This window comes from Hemitrygon akajei, chromosome 8 (genome assembly GCF_048418815.1).
Source record: "Hemitrygon akajei chromosome 8, sHemAka1.3, whole genome shotgun sequence".
In the NCBI taxonomy this organism is placed as follows: domain Eukaryota; kingdom Metazoa; phylum Chordata; class Chondrichthyes; order Myliobatiformes; family Dasyatidae; genus Hemitrygon; species Hemitrygon akajei.
In genome coordinates this window covers 3,902,116-3,924,081 of record NC_133131.1, presented here as the reverse complement: position 1 = coordinate 3,924,081, position 21,966 = coordinate 3,902,116, and the positions used below count along the sequence as shown (strand labels likewise).

The following is a 21,966-nucleotide window of genomic DNA, read 5'->3' as shown; positions in this document are numbered from 1 at the left end:
GCCGACATACACACACACACACACGTGTGCACAGACAGGCACACACACAGACAGACAGACAGACAGACAGACAGACACACACACACACACACACACACACACGTGTACACAGACGGGCACACATACACACAGACAGACAGACAGACAGACACACACACACGTGTACACAGACAGGCACACATACACACAGACAGACAGACACACACACACTCACACACGTGTACACAGACGGGCACACATACACACAGACAGACACACACACACACACACACAGACACACGTGTACACAGACGGGCACACATACACACAGACAGACAGACACACACACACACACACACACACACACACACACGTGTGCACAGACGGGCACACATACACACAGACAGACAGACAGACAGCCACACACACACGTGTACACAGACGGACACACAGACAAACAGGCACACATACATACATACACACACACACACACACACACACACACACACACACACACACACACACACACACACACATGTACACAGTCGGACACACAGACACCGACAGACAGATACACACACACACACACACACACACACACACACACACACACACACACACACACGTGTACACAGACAGGCACACAGACACACAGGCATAAACACGGACACGCAGAATATATACCTGTACTGTATATATTGATTGAGTAGTATTGCTGAGTGTGAAGATGTTTGACTGGAATTAGCTCAAAGTAAGGGTTAATGGTCTGTTGGGACGGTGGAGACAACGGGGTTAATGGTCTGTTGGGGGGACGGTGGAGACAACGGTTAATGGTCTGTTGGGACGGTGGAGACAACGGGGTTAATGGTCTGTTGGGGGGACGGTGGAGACAACGGGGTTAATGGTCTGTTGGGGGGACGGTGGAGACAACAGGGTTAATGGTCTGTTGGGACGGTGGAGACAACGGGATCGTTTCTGGAGCCGAGAAGGTTGTAGCGATATTTAATGTAATACAGTTTTTCAAGCCAGGAACAGAATACACTTGTCTCGCGAAGTGATATCCTGACAGCCGATGAGCAGGGGAAACAGAGGAATCTGGCTATTCGGCCCAAATGCTCCACGCCAACCAAGATACCCATCTAAACTGGTTGCATTTGCCCGGGTTTCGCCCATAACCCTAACCCTTTCCTATCCGTGTTCCTGTCCAAATGTTGTTAATGTATAGAACCTGCTCGACCACTTCCTCTCGTCAACCTGTGCCCTCGTGTTTTTAGCTGCCCATCCTTGGGGAAAAACTGTCAGCCTTTACCCAGTCTGTACCCCTTATGATCTTACATATTTCTATCAGGTCACCCCTGAGGGCATGGAGACAGACAGCACAAGATGCTGGAGGAACTCACCAGGTCAGGCAGCATCTATGGAGAGAAATTAACAGTCGACGTTCCAGGCCAAGACCCTTCATCAGGACTCCCCTCTCAACTCACTACCTCCTTCCCTTTCTCCCGTGGTCAACTCTCCCTTCCTAGTAGATTCCTTCCTTTTCTGCCATTCTCCCATTCCACCAATCACCGCCCAGCTCCTAATGCATCCCCTCCCCTCCCACCCACCTTCCCCCTCACCCAGTCTCATCCATCACGTGCAGCTCGTACGCATGACCTCCCCACCCACCCACCTTCCCCCTCACCCAGTCTCCTCTATCACCTGCATCTCGTACGCATGACCTCCCCACCCACCCACCTTCCCCCTCACCCAGTCTCATCCATCACGTGCAGCTCGTACCCCTCCCCATACACCCCACCTTCTTATTCCGGCTTCTCCCCTTCCTTTCCAGCCCTGATGAAGGGTCTCGGCCTGGAACGGCGGAGCGGACTCGATGCTCTAATTCTGTTCCTATGTATTATGGTCTATGGTCTCTCCAGAGTCGCTGAGTTCCCCCAGTATTTTGTGCGTTGCTCCGGATTTCCAGCATCGGCAGGATCCCTCTGTTCAGCAGCTGTGTGACAGAGGACTCTGGTCTACCGGCTGTTTCTGGGGGACACACACTGAGTGAACTTGGAAGCCCATCAACTCGGTGAAAGACGAAACTTGGGTCTCCCAGCACGGAGAGCCGTCCGCGGAGGAACGCCGCCGACTGGCAGGTTCCAGGCTGCAGGCGGGCGCGCACGGGGACTCGCTGAATCTTCGCGCAGCCAGCGCAAGGGCTCGCTGGGGCAGAACCACGGTCAGACTCAGAATCAGAGTATCACTGGCACTTGTCGCGAAATTTGATCTTTTGCGGCAGAAGTACAGTGTAAAGCATAATAATTTTTTAAAAAACTAATTTTTCAAAGTAAATTTATTATCAAAGTACCATATACAACCCTGAGATTCATTTCCTTGCAGGCTTACTCAATAAATCTATAGAATAATATAATAGAATCAATTACAATAATACATAAGTAGATAGATAGATAGATAAATAGATAGATAGATAGATAGATAGATAGATAGATAGATAGATAGATAGATAGATAGATAGATAGATAGATAGATAGATAGATAGATAGATAGATAGATAGATAGATATTAAATGTGTGCAAAAATACCACTAAAAGAAAAAAAAAGTAGTAAGCTTGTGTTCACAGGTTCAATGTCCATTCAGAAATCTGATGGCAGAGGGGAAGAAGTTGTTCCTGAAACGTTGAGTGTGTGTCTCCAGGCTCCTGTACCCCCTCCCTGATGGTAGCAATGAGAAGAGGGCATGTCCTGGGTGATGGGTGTCCTTAATGATGGATGCCGCCTTTTTCATGCACCACCGTTTGAAGATGTCCTGGACATTAGGGAGGCTGGTGCCCAGGGTGGACCTGGCTGAGTTGACAACTTCCTGCAGCTCTTCCCGATCCTGTGCAGTGGCCCCTCCGCCCCAGACGGTGATGCAACCAGTGAGAATGCTCTCCACGGTACACGTGTAGAAATTTGCCAGTCATTGGAGAAAGACCAAATCTCAAACTCCTAATGAAATATAGGCTCCTTCCGCTGCCCAGCATCGAAGGGCAGATTTGGGAGGAGACGCCCTCGAACAATGAAAGGAGTATCGGCTCGGGGAGTGGAGTGGGGTGGGGAGGTACACATCAGTGGTTATAGTACTGTGGTTTTTAAAAATAGTCTTCACAATATTTAATGTACTTACCAAATGACAAGAATACAAATAGTTTTTCAAAGTGCTTCTCTTTATTCTGAATAGTGTATAAATTTTAGAATTTAAAAACATCACCTGGAATTACTAGTTGAAATCCTGACCATAACCGTGCTCAGCGGGGGTGGGGTGGGGCTAATCTCTTCGGAGCCCGTCACCCCTTTAGGTCATCGGCCGCAGCACACCAGAGTCCTCGTGTAAGTCATCTTCGAAGATCTTTCCTCTCCCAGGGCTGAGTCCTTCGGAGCTTCAGCTGACGTTTCTGTAGCTCCGGGTTTTTACAGGATGGGGTTGCTAACCCCATCCCAACCCTCCTCATTCTGCAGCCGGGCTTGGGACCGAACATGGTGGAGTTAATGGGGCAGTTAAGAAAACCTGGACTGACTTTAGAAATGATGAAGAGACAGATGTTGAAAACCTGGAATAAACCGCGGGGTCCTCCCGGTAGGACCGGCAACGCCGAGCAGAGAGTACCGGAGCTCAGAGCTTCTGCATGGAACCGGAACCGGAACCGGAAACTCTGTGTACCGGGCTGTTCCTGCTCACTCGTGGACCCGAATAAATGCGGTGGAATTTGGGACTGCATTGTGCCCGCATAAAGTCTGGGGTTCAGCTGGTGCGGTGAGATGTGGACCGGTGGTTCTGATTTGATGCAAAGTGAACCGCGCTGTCCCAGCGCCCAGCACTCAGTGTATATTGTCCAGCTCTAGTCCCCAATGATACACCCAGCCCCCAGATTCTGGCGTCCAATGTACAGCACCTATTGCCCACTGCCCAATACCCAGTGTAGTGCCATGCCCGTAGCCCAGTGCCCACTGCCCAATACCCAGTGTAGTGCCATGCCCGTAGCCCAGTGCCCACTGCCCAATACCCAGTGTAGTGCCATGCCCGTAGCCCAGTGCCCACTGCCCAATACCCAGTGCCCCATGTTTAGTGTCTAGTGCTAGGATTTGGAGTGCCGTGCCCGTAGCCCAGTGCCCACTGCCCAATACCCAGTGTAGTGCCATGCCCGTAGCCCAGTGCCCACTGCCCAATACCCAGTGTAGTGCCATGCCCGTAGCCCAGTGCCCACTGCCCAATACCCAGTGTAGTGCCATGCCCGTAGCCCAGTGCCCACTGTCCAGCCTCCCAGTGCCCCATGTTTAGTGTCTCGTGCTAGGATTTGGAGTGCCATGCCCGTAGCCCAGTGCCCACTGTCCAGCCTCCCAGTGCCCCATGTTTAGTGTCTCGTGCTAGGATTTGGAGTGCCATGCCCGTAGCCCAGTGCCCACTGTCCAGCCTCCCAGTGCCCCATGTCTAGTGTCTAGTGCTAGGATTTGGAGTGCCGTGCCCGTAGCCCAGTGCCCACTGTCCAGCCTCCCAGTGCCCCATGTTTAGTGTCTCGTGCTAGGATTTGGAGTGCCGTGCCCGTAGCCCAGTGCCCACTGTCCAGCCTCCCAGTGCCCCATGTTTAGTGTCTCGTGCTAGGATTTGGAGTGCCGTGCCCACTGTCCGCTTTGTGTGTTTTCTCTACCAGGTGTGGCCAGTGTAAAGGAGCCCAGCCCTGCTCTCCCGAGGACGGGTCCTGCCTGGTGTGTGAGGCGGGTTGGACGGGGAGCCGCTGCGACCAGCTCTGCCCCGCCGGCTCCTACGGAGAGAACTGTGCGGGCCAGTGTCCCCGCTGCCGAGATGGTGAGCCCTGCGACGTCCACACGGGTCACTGTGCGACCTGCGACCCGGGCTGGACGAAACCCAGGTACGTATTCCCGGCGCCGCTCGTTCTCCTGTTCACGACTTCGGCCCAGGCCGCACTTCACGCACCGCACACTTCCATCCCTGTGCGCTCTCCCAGTTCCGCGCTCCATAAGACATAGGAGCAAAATTAGACCTTTCAGCCCATCGAGTCTGCTCCGCCATTCCATCATGGCTGATCCCAGATCCCACTCAACCCCATACACCTGCCTTCTCGCCATATCCTTTGTTGCCCTGACCAATCAGGAAACGATCAACTTCCGCCTTAAATATACCCACGGACTTGGCCTCCAGCGCAATCTGTGGCAGAACATTTCACACATTCACTACTCTCTGGGTTAAAAAAAACTTCCTCCTTAACTCCGTTCTAAAAGGTCGCCCCTCCATTTGGAGGCTGTTCCCTCTAGTTCTGGATACCCCGATCATAGAAAACATCCTCTCCACATCCATCCTATTAATTCGGTAGGTTTCAATGAGATCCCCCCCCCCCATATTCTTCTAAATTCTAGTGAGTACAGCCCCAAAGCTGCCAAACGATCCTAATATATTAACCCCTTCATTTCCAGAATCATCCTCGTGAGCCTCCTCTGGCCTCTCTCATTGTTTCTGAGATACCGGGCCCAAAACTGTTGACAATACTCCGTGCAGGCTGACTAGTGCCTTATGAAGCTCCAGCATCATCTCCTTGCTTTTATATTCTATTTCCTCTTGAAATAAATGCCAGCATTTCATTTGCCACCTTTACCGCAGACGCAACCTGTAAATTAACCTTCTGGGAGTCTTGCATGAGGATTCCCAAGTCCCTCTGCACCTCTGATGTCTGAACCTTCTCCCCATTTAGATAATATTCTGTACTATTGTTCCCTTTACCAAAATGCATGATCATACATTTCCCCACACAGTATTCCATCTGTTACTTTTAGCCCATTCTTTCAATTTGTCTATATCCTGCTGCAATCTCATTGCTTCCTCAGCACTACCTACCCCTCCACCTATCTTTGTATCATCCACAAACTTTGTCACAAAGCCATCAATTCCATTATCCAAATCATTGACAAACAATCTGCAAAGTAGCGGTCCCAATACAGACCCCTGAGGAGCATCACTAGTCACGGCCCGGCGGTTCACTGTATCCAGCGCACGGATCCTCTGTTCACTGTATCCAGCACACGGCCCAGTGGTTCACGGTATCCAGTGCCTGTGCACAGCCGTGTAGGCTGGGAATCTCTGCGTGCTCCGTGCTAACGGTGACCACACTCTCTGTTATCAACCAGGTGTGACACTCCCTGTGCGACGGGAACCTACGGCGCTGAATGTCGATCATCCTGTCCAGACTGTTACCATGGAGCATGCCACCACGTGACAGGGGAATGCATCTGCGATGCGGGGTATACCGGAGACAGGTCAGTAGTCAGGAGCCAGGTGCACAACACACGTTCACACTAAATATCCGGCAGTGTCTGTGTACAGTTACACAGCGACCCTAACCCTGGATAAACAGTGACTCTGTACAGTTACACAGTGACCCTGACCCTGGATAAACAGTGACTCTGTACAGTTACACAGTGAGTGAACCTCACCCTGAATAAACAGTGACTCTGTACAGTTACACAGCAACCCTAACCCTGGATAAACAGTGACTCTGTACAGTTACACAGTAAGCCTGACCCTGGATAAACAGTGACTCTGTACAGTTACACAGTGACCCTGACCCTGGATAAACAGTGACTCTGTACAGTTACACAGTGAGTGAACCTCACCCTGAATAAACAGTGACTCTGTACAGTTACACAGCAACCCTAACCCTGGATAAACAGTGACTCTGTACAGTTACACAGTGACCCTCACCCTGGATAAACAGTGACTCTGTACAGTTACACAGTGAGTGAACCTCACCCTGAATAAACAGTGACTCTGTACAGTTACACAGCAACCCTAACCCTGGATAAACAGTGACTCTGTACAGTTACACAGTAAGCCTGACCCTGGATAAACAGTGACTCTGTACAGTTACACAGTGACCCTGACCCTGGATAAACAGTGACTCTGTACAGTTACACAGTGAGTGAACCTCACCCTGAATAAACAGTGACTCTGTACAGTTACACAGCAACCCCCACCCTGGATAAACAGTGACTCTGTACAGTTACACAGTGACCCTGACCCTGGATAAACAGTGACTCTGTACAGTTACACAGTGAGTGACCCTCACCCTGAATAAACAGTGACTCTGTACAGTTACACAGTGACCCTGACCCTGGATAAACAGTGACTCTGTACAGTTACACAGTGACCCTGACCCTGGATAAACAGTGACTCTGTACAGTTACACAGCAACCCCCACACTGGATAAACAGTGACTCTGTACAGTTACACAGCGACCCTGACCCTGAATAAACAGTGACTCTGTACAATTTCACAGTGAGTGACCCTCACCCTGAATAAACAGTGACTCTGTACAGTTACACAGCAACCCTAACCCTGGATAAACAGTGACTCTGTACAGTTACACAGTGAGTGACCCTCACCCTGAATAAACAGTGACTCTGTACAGTTACACAGTGACCCTCACCCTGAATAAACAGTGACTCTGTACAGTTACACAGCGACCCTGACCCTGGATAAACAGTGACTCTGTACAGTTACACAGCGACCCTGACCCTGGATAAACAGTGACTCTGTACAGTTACACAGCGACCCTGACCCTGGATAAACAGTGACTCTGTACAGTTACACAGCGACCCTGACCCTGAATAAACAGTGACTCTGTACAGTTACACAGTGACCCTGACCCTGGATAAACAGTGACTCTGTACAGTTACACAGCGACCCTGACCCTGAATAAACAGTGACTCTGTACAGTTACACAGTGAGTGACCATCACCCTGAATAAACAGTGACTCTGTACAGTTACACAGCGACCCTGACCCTGGATAAACAGTGACTCTGTACAGTTACACAGTGACCCTGGCCCTGGATAAACAGTGACTCTGTACAGTTACACAGTGACCCTCACCCTGAATAAACAGTGACTCTGTACAGTTACACAGTGAGTGACCCTCACTCTGAATAAACAGTGACTCTGTACAGTTACACAGCGACCCTGACCGTTGATAAACAGTGACTCTGTACAGTTACACAGTGACCCTGACCCTGAATAAACAGTGACTCTGTACAGTTACACAGTGACCCTGACCCTGGATAAACAGTGACTCTGTACTGTTACACAGTGACCCTGACCCTGAATAAACAGTGACTCTGTACAGTTACACAGCGACCCTGACTCTGGATAAACAGTGACTCTGTACAGTTACACAGTGACCCTGACCCTGGATAAACAGTGACTCTGTACAGTTACACAGCGACCCTGACCCTGGATAAACAGTGACTCTGTACAGTTACACAGTGACCCTGACCCTGGATAAACAGTGACTCTGTACAGTTACACAGTGACCCTGACCCTGAATAAACAGTGACTCTGTACAGTTACACAGTGAGTGAACCTCACCCTGAATAAACAGTGACTCTGTACAGTTACACAGCGACCCTGACCCTGGATAAACAGTGACTCTGTACAGTTACACAGTGACCCTGACCCTGGATAAACAGTGACTCTGTACAGTTACACAGCGACCCTGACCCTGGATAAACAGTGACTCTGTACAGTTACACAGTGACCCTGACCCTGGATAAACAGTGACTCTGTACAGTTACACAGTGACCCTGACCCTGAATAAACAGTGACTCTGTACAGTTACACAGTGACCCTGACCCTGAATAAACAGTGACTCTGTACAGTTACACAGTGACCCTGACCCTGGATAAACAGTGACTCTGTACAGTTACACAGTGACCCTGACCCTGGATAAACAGTGACTCTGTACAGTTACACAGTGACCCTGACCCTAGATAAACAGTGACTCTGTACAGTTACACAGTGACCCTCACCCTGAATAAACAGTGACTCTGTACAGTTACACAGTGACCCTGACCCTGGATAAACAGTGACTCTGTACAGTTACACAGTGACCCTGACCCTGGATAAACAGTGACTCTGTACAGTTACACAGTGACCCTGACCCTGGATAAACAGTGACTCTGTACAGTTACACAGCGACCCTGACCCTGGATAAACAGTGACTCTGTACAGTTACACAGCGACCCTGACCCTGGATAAACAGTGACTCTGTACAGTTACACAGCGACCCTGACCCTGGATAAACAGTGACTCTGTACAGTTACACAACGACCCTGACCCTGGATAAACAGTGACTCTGTACAGTTACACAGCGACCCTGACCCTGGATAAACAGTGACTCTGTACAGTTACACAGCGACCCTGACCCTGGATAAACAGTGACTCTGTACAGTTACACAGTGACCCTGACCCTGGATAAACAGTGACTCTGTACAGTTACACAGCGACCCTGACCCTGGATAAACAGTGACTCTGTACAGTTACACAGCGACCCTGACCCTGGATAAACAGTGACTCTGTACAGTTACACAGTGACCCTGACCCTGGATAAACAGTGACTCTGTACAGTTACACAGCGACCCTGACCCTGGATAAACAGTGACTCTGTACAGTTACACAGTGACCCTGACCCTGGATAAACAGTGACTCTGTACAGTTACACAGTGACCCTGACCCTGGATAAACAGTGACTCTCTACAGTTACACAACGACCCTGACCCTGGATAAACAGTGACTCTCTACAGTTACACAGTGACCCTGACCCTGGATAAACAGTGACTCTGTACAGTTACACAGTGACCCTGACCCTGAATAAACAGTGACTCTGTACAGTTACACAGTGACCCTGACCCTGGATAAACAGTGACTCTGTACAGTTACACAGTGACCCTGACCCTGGATAAACAGTGACTCTGTACAGTTACACAGTGACCCTGACCCTGGATAAACAGTGACTCTGTACAGTTACACAGTGACCCTGACCCTGGATAAACAGTGACTCTGTACAGTTACACAGTGACCCTGACCCTGGATAAACAGTGACTCTGTACAGTTACACAGTGACCCTGACCCTAGATAAACAGTGACTCTGTACAGTTACACAGTGACCCTGACCCTGGATAAACAGTGACTCTGTACAGTTACACAGTGACCCTGACCCTGGATAAACAGTGACTCTGTACAGTTACACAGTGACCCTGACCCTGGATAAACAGTGACTCTGTACAGTTACACAGCGACCCTGACCCTGGATAAACAGTGACTCTGTACAGTTACACAGCGACCCTGACCCTGGATAAACAGTGACTCTGTACAGTTACACAGCGACCCTGACCCTGGATAAACAGTGACTCTGTACAGTTACACAGCGACCCTAACCCTGGATAAACAGTGACTCTGTACAGTTACACAGTGACCCTGACCCTGGATAAACAGTGACTCTGTACAGTTACACAGCGACCCTGACCCTGGATAAACAGTGACTCTGTACAGTTACACAGTGACCCTGACCCTGGATAAACAGTGACTCTCTACAGTTACACAGTGACCCTGACCCTGGATAAACAGTGACTCTCTACAGTTACACAACGACCCTGACCCTGGATAAACAGTGACTCTGTACAGTTACACAGTGACCCTGACCCTGGATAAACAGTGACTCTGTACAGTTACACCACGACCCTGACCCTGGATAAACAGTGACTCTGTACAGTTACACAGTGACCCTGACCCTGGATAAACAGTGACTCTGTACAGTTACACAGCGACCCTGACCCTGGATAAACAGTGACTCTGTACAGTTACACAGCGACCCTGACCCTGGATAAACAGTGACTCTGTACAGTTACACAACGACCCTGACCCTGGATAAACAGTGACTCTGTACAGTTACACAGCGACCCTGACCCTGGATAAACAGTGACTCTGTACAGTTACACAACGACCCTGACCCTGGATAAACAGTGACTCTGTACAGTTACACAGCGACCCTGACCCTGGATAAACAGTGACTCTGTACAGTTACACAGTGACCCTGACCCTGGATAAACAGTGACTCTGTACAGTTACACAGCGACCCTGACCCTGGATAAACAGTGACTCTGTACAGTTACACAACGACCCTGACCCTGGATAAACAGTGACTCTGTACAGTTACACAGCGACCCTGACCCTGGATAAACAGTGACTCTGTACAGTTACACAACGACCCTGACCCTGGATAAACAGTGACTCTGTACAGTTACACAGCGACCCTGACCCTGGATAAACAGTGACTCTGTACAGTTACACAACGACCCTGACCCTGGATAAACAGTGACTCTGTACAGTTACACAGCGACCCTGACCCTGGATAAACAGTGACTCTGTACAGTTACACAGCGACCCTGACCCTGGATAAACAGTGACTCTGTACAGTTACACAGCGACCCTGACCCTGGATAAACAGTGACTCTGTACAGTTACACAACGACCCTGACCCTGGATAAACAGTGACTCTGTACAGTTACACAGTGACCCTGACCCTGGATAAACAGTGACTCTGTACAGTTACACAGCGACCCTGACCCTGGATAAACAGTGACTCTGTACAGTTACACAGTGACCCTGACCCTGGATAAACAGTGACTCTGTACAGTTACACAACGACCCTGACCCTGGATAAACAGTGACTCTGTACAGTTACACAGTGACCCTGACCCTGGATAAACAGTGACTCTGTACAGTTACACAGCGACCCTGACCCTGGATAAACAGTGACTCTGTACAGTTACACAGTGACTGTACAGTTAGACAGGCACGCGTGGCTGAATGGCCTCCTGCTTCCAGACGTTAGGCTTATAGAACATGGACCCAATCCCTTTGGCCCAACCAGTCCGTAACCAGGATGTCAATCCAAGCTAGTCCCATTTGCTCGTATTTGGTGCATATCCTGTGAAATATTTCCACTCCATGTCTCTGTCCAGGTACCTTTTGAATGTTCTGAATGTACCTGCCTCAATTAGTTCCTCTGGCAGCTCGTTACATATTTGGACATACATACCTGGGTGAAGTTGCCCCTCCAAATCCTATTTAAACTCCCCCTCCCATCGTAAACTTATTTTCTCTAGTTGTATGCTCTAGTCACTTCATCGCTTGATATGGAGGAGCCTCTGCACAGGATCGGGAAAAGCTGCAGAAAGTTGTGAACTCAGCCAGCTCCATCATGGGCACAGCCTGCCCAACATCCAGGTTACCTTCAAAAAGCTATCTCCCACCCCCTCACCCAGCACATGCTCTGTTCTGATAGCTACCATTAAGGAGGATGTACAGGAACCTGAGGACCCATACTCAACGATTCAGGAACACATTCTTCACCTCTGCCATCAGATTTCTGGATGGTGTTACGTACACAGAACCCTGCAAAAGTATCAGCAGCGATAGAACCTGGAGTCTGGTTCTGCTGTTAACAATCACTATTCTATTAGTAACTACCAAATATAGAAACTTAAACCAGGTAAACCAAGAGTTAGCAGTGTTATGCATATATAGAGGTATAAATAAAGTTCCCAAAACTTATTCAAGCTCAGGTGGCAAGAGTCACAGTCAGAAAGTTCAGTTCACTCCACAGAATTGTTATTGTTGGTATGGGAGAGATATTTGTATTCCAAATAAACAGGTGTTGTTGATCTTCCCGTTGTCCTCCAAATCCTTCAAGTTAGCCAATGTGACTATACTACGGGGTACAGTCTTCATGTAGTAAAACTACTAACCCAGGGAAGGGTTAAACACACTGGTAGTTCCCACAGGGTCACTCTTACACACACTGTGATAGCCACTGATCCAGTTCCACAACATACGAAGTAACTCCAACAGTGATTTGCCACAGGGGTGCCTTTCTTCAGTGAATTACCACACCCAGACAAGGGTAAACACACAAGTGGTACTCACAAAGGTTTTCCCCTCGCCAGAGAACCCACTCCTGTGGATTAACTAAGTGGCAATCACACTTTTGTATCCGAATGGAAACAAACTCACCCTCATGGGCTACTTAGAGACAGAGTCCAAACAGTGATCTCTTTGTCACTAGGTTTCTTCTGTTTCACACCTTCCTCTCCTCCCCTCTCTCTGCAAACGTCTTCTAGTTGCAGCACTTGTGAGAGTCATTTGTCAATACTCCAGATCGATCTCAACTCACCCCTTTTGGCTACTGAAAGTTTAAACCAGCGACCGACTCACTGGTGTCTTCCATTGACCGAATCCGTCTCGACTCTGTCTGTGTGTCCTTGTATATTCAAAACAAGCCGCGAGAAACCGTAAACGTTCATTGTCCATCAAGTAGCTCCACCTCTCTCACCATGGTAACCAAACAACTTTGTAATCAGTAGAAATCCAAATGTCCAAAAGTCAGACTCGTGTTCTCGGCATTTTAAAGTGACAGTCCACAGAAAACATTAACCCTAGAGGTATATAACAATGGACGTTGAACCCATGTACACTACCTCGCTATTTTTTTTCTTTTTTGCTCTCTTTTTGCAATACTTAATCAATGTTATATACATTTCTAATTGTAATTTATAGTTTATTATTACGATGATGTATTGCAACATACAGCAGCATATTTCATGACACACTGTCTGCCAGTGATATTAAACCTGACTCCTGATCCCCCAACTCTTGGGGAAAAGTCTGCGACCATTCACCCATCTATGTCAATACTGATCCTTTGTTTTCACACCGTCCTGTCCATTGGTTGATTCTCTCTCCCAGACTTCCCACCTTTTCTCAGTATTTCCAGAGTTGTTGTTGTATTCCAGCTGTAATTCCAGCTGTCAGATAGGAATGCACGGCGTGAACTGCTCGATGACCTGCCGGTGTCTGGGAGCGACGTGTGACCACGTGACCGGAAGCTGCCCTCTCAGTGAGTGTAAAGATTAGCTTTATTCGTCACGCATACACCCGAACTTTCAATGAGATGTGTTGTTTATGTCTGAGGATGCACTGGGGGCAGCCCACAAGCGTCAACACACTTCTGGAACCAACATAATATGCCTTCAACTTAATAACTCTAACCCGTACCTGTTTGGAATGTGGGAGGAAACCGGAGCATCCGGAGGAAACACCCACAGTCAGTGGGAGGATATACACATTCCTTACAGATAGTGATTGGAATTGAACCCGAGACGAAGGTGCTGTAAAGACTTACCACTCCACTACCATGCTGCCCATTGTGATCGATCTGTCTCTGACCACGGGGATAGGGACTCATCACAGGTCCTACCGAAGGGAACTGGACCTATTACTCTGCCTCACAGTACACCATGTCAAAGTGAAATCACACCTCTTCTCAGCTCTTTCCAATGTCCCACATCAGATTGGAATTGGACCTGGTCCAACCTTCCCCGATATCTAACATCAGATTGGAATTGGACCTGGTCCCAACATCCCCGATATCTCACATCAGATTGGAATGGGACCTGGTCCAACCATCCCCGATATCTAACATCAGACTGGAATTGGACCTGGTCCCAACATCCCCGATATCTCACATCAGATTGGAATTGGACCTGGTCCAACCATCCCCGATATCTAACATCAGATTGCAATTCGACCTGGTCACAACACTTCCCACTATCTCACGTTAAATTGGAATGGGACCTGGTCCCACCATCCCCGATATCTAACATCAGATTGGAATGGGACCTGGTCCCACCATCCCCGATATCTAACATCAGATTGCAATTCGACCTGGTCCCACCATCCCCGATATCTAACATCAGATTGCAATTCGACCTGGTCACAACACTTCCCACTATCTCACGTTAAATTGGAATGGGACCTGGTCCCACCATCCCCGATATCTAACATCAGGTTGCAATTGGACCTGGTCACAATACTTCCCACTATCTCACGTTAAACTGGAATTGGACCTGGTCCCACCATCACCGACATCTAACATCAGATTGGGATTGGACCTGGTCGGACCGCTCCCCGATATCGCACATTAGATTGGGATTGGACAAATCCTGGTTTCCAGGTTTTCCACATTGAATTGGAATTCGATCTGTTTCTCACCGTTACCTAGATTCTGTTGGGATCGACCTGCTCCCCAGTACACCATCCATATTGGGCTAGGATTGGGCCAGAACCTCATGCTCCCGGTATTCCACATCAGGTTGGGATTGGATCTACTCCCCAACATTCCCTGGAATGTTTCAGATCAGGCCCGCTTTCTCCAGGGTCCCACGCTGGATGGGGGCTGCAGTGGTGGAATCCTGGTAGTATATCCTCTCCGGGATCTCTTCACGTCCCATTGCCGGCGCTGCTGAGCGAGCGGCCGCGGGGTCCTGAGCTCCGTTGTGCAGATGGTCCCTCTGGGCCGCTAGAGCAGGATTAATTCCATAGGAATTTCACTCCTGGCTGAAGGGAGGTGTGAATGGTCCAGGTTCCAGCTTTGCCAGTTCCCTGTCAATTAACATTTACCCTAATCCCTCGCCGGTATAGTGTGCCCTTCCGGTCCTTGCTCACTTTAATGACCCCACCACTGATTTTCCAGCATCGACCTCGACCTCTGAACTTTGCGGCTTCCCTCCTCCGCTTTAAGAATTCCGTGTTCTTCTCCCACTCCGCAGGTACGGCTGGCGTGGTGACAACTGCCGTTCTCCTTCCTATCCTCCTGTTCCTCTGCCTCCTCTGCTGCTGTTGTGGAGGTGAGGCGGACGATCCCGCTGGCAGGTAGGGAGTCACCAACGTTTTCTGGAGCCTCGGGCCGAGGCTGGGGGTAGGTCGACTGGGTGTGGAAGTATTGGCTATTACGTGGGTAATTAGTGGCCGCCGTCCTCTGCTTACTCAAAGCTTAGGTGGTGAGAGTGTGTCAGAGGTCCCCTGTGTGTCATTGAGGACAGGGAGGCAGATGAGGTCCAGGAGTCTATTCTGCCCATCTTGATGGTGTTGGCCCTCTGAGGAGTATAGATGGCGATACAGTGAAATGGATCATTCTGTGTCAACCGCCAACACAGTCTGAAGATGTGCTGGGGGCTGCCCGCAAGTGTGGTACCAGCATAGCGTACCCACAACTCATTAACCCTAACCCGCATGTCCTTGGACTGTGGGAGGAAATCTGAGCACCCGGAAGAAACCCACACATTCAAGAGGGAGAACGTGCAGACAGTGGCAGCAATTGAACCCTTGGTACTGGTGCCGTAAAGTGTACGGCTAACGTTACTGTTGTGCCACCCTTCCGCCCCTCAGCTCATCCCAGACTGATCCTATGTCTGATATCCCTACTGCCTTGGTCTCCATCACGGGCTCCCTCCCCCGCCCAACTCCATGGTTTAAATATCCCGAGACATTGAGGAGTTCTCCTGTCGGATCTGTTCAGGGTCGTGGACAAAGACAGCGGACCAATAGCAAGGATGAAGCATCACGTCCGGTGTGTGCTCGCCAATCTCCGCTCTCCTGCCCTCTGCTTCACCCTCGGCGATCAGAAACTGCCGAAGGTTACAGGTAAGCGTGAACCTGGCTGTGATTGGACAGTTGTGTCTACAAGTGAGCGTGAACCTGGCTGTGATTGGACAGTGTGTCTACAAGTGAGCGTGAACCTGGCTGTGATTGGACAGTTGTGTCTACAAGTGAGAGTGAACCTGGTTGTGATTGGACAGTGTGTCTACAAATGAGAGTGAATGGTTGTGATTGGTATGGCTACACATGAAATTGAACTCGGGCTGTGTCTGACCGTGCAGATGCAGATTCGAGCGAACTTGGAAGAACTGGCTAATACCAGGGGAGCGGGTGACAGGGGGATGTCAGGGGTAGTTTTTTTTTACAGAGATGGGTGCATGTAACATGGTGGCAGAGGCAGGTACAATAGGGAGACTCCTGGTTAGGCACATGGTTGATAGAAAATTGGAGGGTTAGATTAATTTGTTGTTGTCCCTTTTCCGCCTTGTGGCGCGTCGGGCGGCATTTTTGCCTTTTCTGCAGCATTTGCCAGTTTTTTACGAGGCCGAGTTGCGAGCCTGACGCTCATTCGTGCTGAATGGAAAGCGTGTAAGGAGCCGGCCGGGTTCGGACCCAGGACCATTCAATTCAATCTCCGAGCTCCGGCACCGGGGATGGTGGACATAGTTCGCACATTCTCTGTGCTCCCCTTTCAGCTAACTCTAAGATCAATCTTCAGCCGTCAGGCTGTGAAGCGGATGGTCCCGGGTTCGAACGCTTTTCATTCGCGCTGGGCTGAGCTGTAAAGCGGGACACTACCCGCTGTGGTACCGGGCTGCTGATCATTCTCCTGCAGTTTACCCGTATTCACGATTCCCCCAGTACCCAGAAACATACAGGCCATCAGGCGACTGTGGGGGGGTAGTGAGCGTGATTGGTGGGTGTATCGGGAAGGCCGGTGACTGTGCCAGAAGGGGGCGGTTTTGAGTTAGACCCGGGACATACTCCTTGGTGCTAGTAACAGTTACATCCATGTCACCCCCCCCCACCCCCAGTGTTGCCCCACGACGCCGACCTCACCCTGAACTGCAGCTTCATTGACTCCCCCTCGGCGGTCTGGGACTCGGACTCCTTCGACACGGACGACGAGGGGCCGGTGTACTGCACCCCGCCCATGGAAGGTGAGCGGGATGGGGAGGAGCGTTGTTGGAGAGGGTGGGGACGGGGTAGGACACGCAAAAGGAATGGGTGGCGAATCCCCTACTGGAGGTGGTGGGATGTGAGAGGGGAGGGTCAAGGATTTGCAAGCGGGGGGGTCGAGAGTGGAGGGGGCTGTGAGTGGGGGGACGGTTGAGGGGGTAACTGAGGGGTGGGGAGAGGAGAGTGAGCAGGTGAAGGGTGATCAGGGTGGGGCTAAAGGGTGATCAGGGTGGGGCTAAAGGGTAGATCGGGGTCCGATGGGAGCACTGACCCTTTGCTCTTCTCTCCTCCATAGAAAGTCTCCCGTCAGCATCAGGCAACATCTACCTGGAGCCGGGCTCCCGCTGTAACTATCTGCCGGCCGAGACGGGGGAGGCGGCCAGCGAGGAGCGGCTGCAGCCGCTGCAAATCCCCCGCACCTCCAGCGTTGCTGCTCCAAAGCGGCCATCGGTCTCCTTCGCCGAGGGCACCAAGTTTGAGCCAGAGAGGCGCCGGGCCTCGGCGTCAGAGCCAGGCTCCCGCCCCCTGAGGAAGGCAAAGCTCTCTTGGAGGCTCAGCCGGTTGCTCATGGCACCGGGGGAGCCGGCGGACCCCAGCCCCAGCCCCAGCCCTAGCTCTGGCCATAGCCTGCTCGCGGAGCCCCGGGCCAGTGACCCCGGCGCTGCGCCAAACTCGCCGGGCCCCGAGGGGAGCGACTCCGGTGCTACAGAAGGTCCACAGGCATCCTCAGGTGGCGAGGGGCCAGCGGCCGGGAAGAGGCCAAGGAGCTGGGGCCTCTCCCCGACAGGAGGGGTGGTGGCGGCCGGGACAGTGCGAGCGGCGATAAGGAGGTTCGGCGGCTCCCGGCGCCGGCGGCGGGCAGGTCCCGCTGACCGAGAGGAGGGCACGCACCGTGCCCAGCCCGGTGCCCAAGAGGGGCCCTCTGCGCCCGGGGCCAGCGGCAGCCTGAGCAGGAGGCCCCTCATCCCTGCTACTCCCGTCCTCCGGAAATTAGTGGCCAATGTGGTCGAGGACAGTGGCGCCCGGCTGGGGGTGGTGATCCCTATTACCGCCCCTACCCAGGACGGCTCCCCGCCCGAGGGGCAGCAAGCGCAGGACGTGCCGGCCCCGCCTGACCCCTCCAGGTCGGCTCAGCAGGAACGCTGAGGAGAAGTGGGAGTGGGGTAGGGTGTTGGGGTGTGTGTTTATGTCCCTTGTCCGAGAAAGACTCCCCTTCTTTCTGCAGCGAGCAGCAGTCGGTATGGGATGCCCTGTCCACAGCAAGGCATATCCCTGAGGGGAGTGAGGCTAGGAGAGCTGGAGGGGCCGTAGGGCTGGTGGGTGGGTAAAGGCTGTGGATACAGGGGCAGGAGGGAGAGGCCGGTTTGGGGCTCACTGAGTGCACATAGTGGACTCACTAATACCTGTCCACTTGTCACACTCCCCCCTCTCAGTACTGCCCCCCTTTTTTTTTACAGAACGACTAAAGTTTATTTACACAAACATGCACAAGATACAAACATCTAGTATTTACAAGACAGTGAATAAATTGAAATTAAAATATAATTACTATTGTCTATAAAACAGCCAGCTCCTGGGGGGGGGGGGGGGTGCACTACTCCTGGAACTCCCCCACTGTACCTATCGTGACCACATGTTCCCTCTCCAAGGACAGCCGGGCACGAACGTAGCTTCGGAAGAGGGGCAGGTAGTTGGCCCTAGCAGAGCCCTCGGCTGCCCGCCGCCCAGACCCGTTAATGCCATCTTGGCCAGGCCCAGGAGCAAGCTGACCATCAATCCACAGTGAGCCGCTCCCTTCCGTACTGCGTGCCCGCACATAAGAAGCTCGGGGCTGAAGTCCTACCAGAACCCGAGCAGCCCCTTCAGAAACTCAAACAGGGGCTGCAACCTCTCACACTCCGTGTACACTGACTCACCCCGGCTACGGAACGGGCAGTTGGACAGTGTACCTGTGAACGTACTTAAAATCTACTGCACGATAATGCCCTATGAAGCACTTTCTGCCCCAGGTCCCCAACGTACTGGGATCTCCACTACTACAGACCTACGGACTACGGACGAAGGTGAAGAAGTGAAAAGTGTGCCGGGGCCGCCCGTACAAGAAACGCTTTGGCGCGTCGCGAAATGGCAAAAGCTGGGCTTCGCTCCGAAATGCCCACGTCATGTGGATTGGCACTGCCACAGTATAACCGAACCTCCAACAGCGCCGCCGAATGTTTTTCAGGCAAAATACCAACACCTTGTTAATATTAAAGTATTTTCATAAAAGCTTTCAACCTCAAGACCCAGGCTGTGAAGGAGATGCCGTTCCGGAACAAATTGAAGAAGAATGGGAGTCCATCATGCCACCCGATTCCTCGAATTGGACCAAGAGCTCACCCTCTCCCACGTAGTGTAACCCTCCCTCAGTACCAACCCTCCCTCAGTGTGACCCTCCCTCAGTAACACCCCTCCCTCAGTGTGACCCTCCCTCAGTAACACCCCACCCTCAGTACCACCCCTCCCTCAGTGTGACCCTCCCTCAGTAACACCCCTCCCTCAGTGTGACCCTCCCTCAGTACCACCCCTCCCTCAGTAACACCCCTCCCTCAGTGTGACCCTCCCTCAGTAAAACCCCTCCCACAGTGTGACCATCCCTCAGTACCACTCCTCCCACAGTGTGACCCTCCCTCAGTAACACACCTCCCTCAGAGTGACCCTCCCTCAGTACCACCCCTCCCACAATGTAACCCTCCCTCAGTACCACCCCTCCCTCAGTGTGACCCTCCCTCAGTACCACCCCTCCCACAGTGTGACCCTCCCTCAGTACCACCCCTCCCTCAGTGTGACCCTCCCTCAGTACCACCCCTCCCACAGTGTGACCCTCCCTCAGTACCACCCCTCCCTCAGTGTAACCCTCCCTCAGTAACACCCCTCCCCCAGTGTGACCCTCCCTCAGTACCACCCCTCCCACAGTGTGACCCTCCCTCAGTAACACCCCTCCCACAGAGTGACCCTCCCTCAGTACCACCCCTCCCACAGTGTAACACTCCCTCAGTACCACCCCTCCCTCAGTGTGACCCTCCCTCAGTAACATCCCTCCCACAGTGTGACCCTCCCTCAGTACCGCCCCTCCCACAGTTTAACCCTCCCTCAGTGCCACCCCTCCCACAGTGTGACCCTCCCTCAGTACCACCCCTCCCTCTGTGTAACCCTCCGTCAGTACCACTCATCCCTCAGTGTGACCCTCCATCAGTAACACCCCTCCCACAGTGTGACCCTCCCTCAGTAACACACCTCCCTCAGTATGACCCTCCCTCAGTACCACCCCTCCCACAGTGTAACCCTCCCTCAGTACCACCCCTCCCTCAGTGTGACCCTCCCTCAGTACCACCCCTCCAACAGTGTGACCCTCCCTCAGTACCACCCCTCCCTCAGTGTAACCCACCCTCTGTAACACCCCTCCCCCAGTGTGACCCTCCCTCAGTACCACCCCTCCCACAGTGTGACCCTCCCTCAGTAACACCCCTCCTTCAGTGTGACCCTCCCTCAGTACCACCCCTCCCACAGTTTAACCCTCCCTCAGTACCACCCCTCCCTCAGTGTGACCCTCCCTCAGTAACACCCCTTCCACAGTGTGACCCTCCCTCAGTACCGCCCCTCCCACAGTTTAACCCTCCCTCAGTACCGCCCCTCCTACTGTGTGACCCTCCCTCAGTACCACCCCTCCCTCAGTGTAACCCTCCCTCAGTGCCACCCCTCCCTCAGTGTGACCCTCCCTCAGTAACACCCCTCCTACAGTGTGACCCTCCCTCAGTAACACGCCTCCCTCAGTGTGACCCTCCCTCAGTACCACCCCTCCCACAGTGTAACCCTCCCTCAGTACCACCCCTCCCTCAGTGTGACCCTCCCTCAGTACCACCCCTCCCACAGTGTGACGCTCCCTCAGTACCACCCCTCCCTCAGTGTAACCCTCCCTCAGTAACACCCCTCCCCCAGTGTGACCCTCCCTCAGTACCACCCCTCCCTCAGTGTAACCCTCCCTCAGTAACATCCCTCCCCCAGTGTGACCCTCCCTCAGTACCACCCCTCCCTCAGTGTGACCCTCCCTCAGTACCACCCCTCCCACAGTACCACCCCTCCCTCAGTGTGACCCTCCCTCAGTACCACCCCTCCCGCAGTGTGACCCTCCCTCAGTACAACCCCTCCCACAGTACCACCCCTCCCTCAGTACCACCCATCCCTCAGTGTGACCCTCCCTCAGTAACACCCCTACCACAGTGTGACCCTCCCTCAGTAACACCCCTCCCTCAGTGTAACCCTCCCTCAGTACCACCCATCCCTCAGTGTGACCCTCCCTCAGTAACACCCCTCCCACAGTGTGACCCTCCCTCAGTAACACACCTCCCTCAGTATGACCCTCCCTCAGTACCACCCCTCCCACAGTGTAACCCTCCCTCAGTACCACCCCTCCCTCAGTGTGACCCTCCCTCAGTACCACCCCTCC

At 52.1% G+C, this 21,966-nt stretch overlaps 1 protein-coding gene across 1 annotated transcript in view; it reads left to right on the top strand.

The window, feature by feature from the left end:
• Window positions 1-20,028, top strand: part of scarf1 (scavenger receptor class F, member 1) — a 35,383-nt gene extending 15,355 nt beyond the window's left edge. The window contains exons 5-11 of the mRNA XM_073053076.1: window positions 4,671-4,889; window positions 6,160-6,288; window positions 13,658-13,761; window positions 15,473-15,575; window positions 16,222-16,346; window positions 17,336-17,461; window positions 17,776-20,028. Coding sequence (XP_072909177.1) covers window positions 4,671-4,889; window positions 6,160-6,288; window positions 13,658-13,761; window positions 15,473-15,575; window positions 16,222-16,346; window positions 17,336-17,461; window positions 17,776-18,626 — 1,657 coding nt within the window. The 3' untranslated portion in view covers window positions 18,627-20,028. The remainder of the gene's footprint in view (window positions 1-4,670; window positions 4,890-6,159; window positions 6,289-13,657; window positions 13,762-15,472; window positions 15,576-16,221; window positions 16,347-17,335; window positions 17,462-17,775) is intronic.
• Window positions 20,029-21,966: the final 1,938 nt, after the last annotated feature.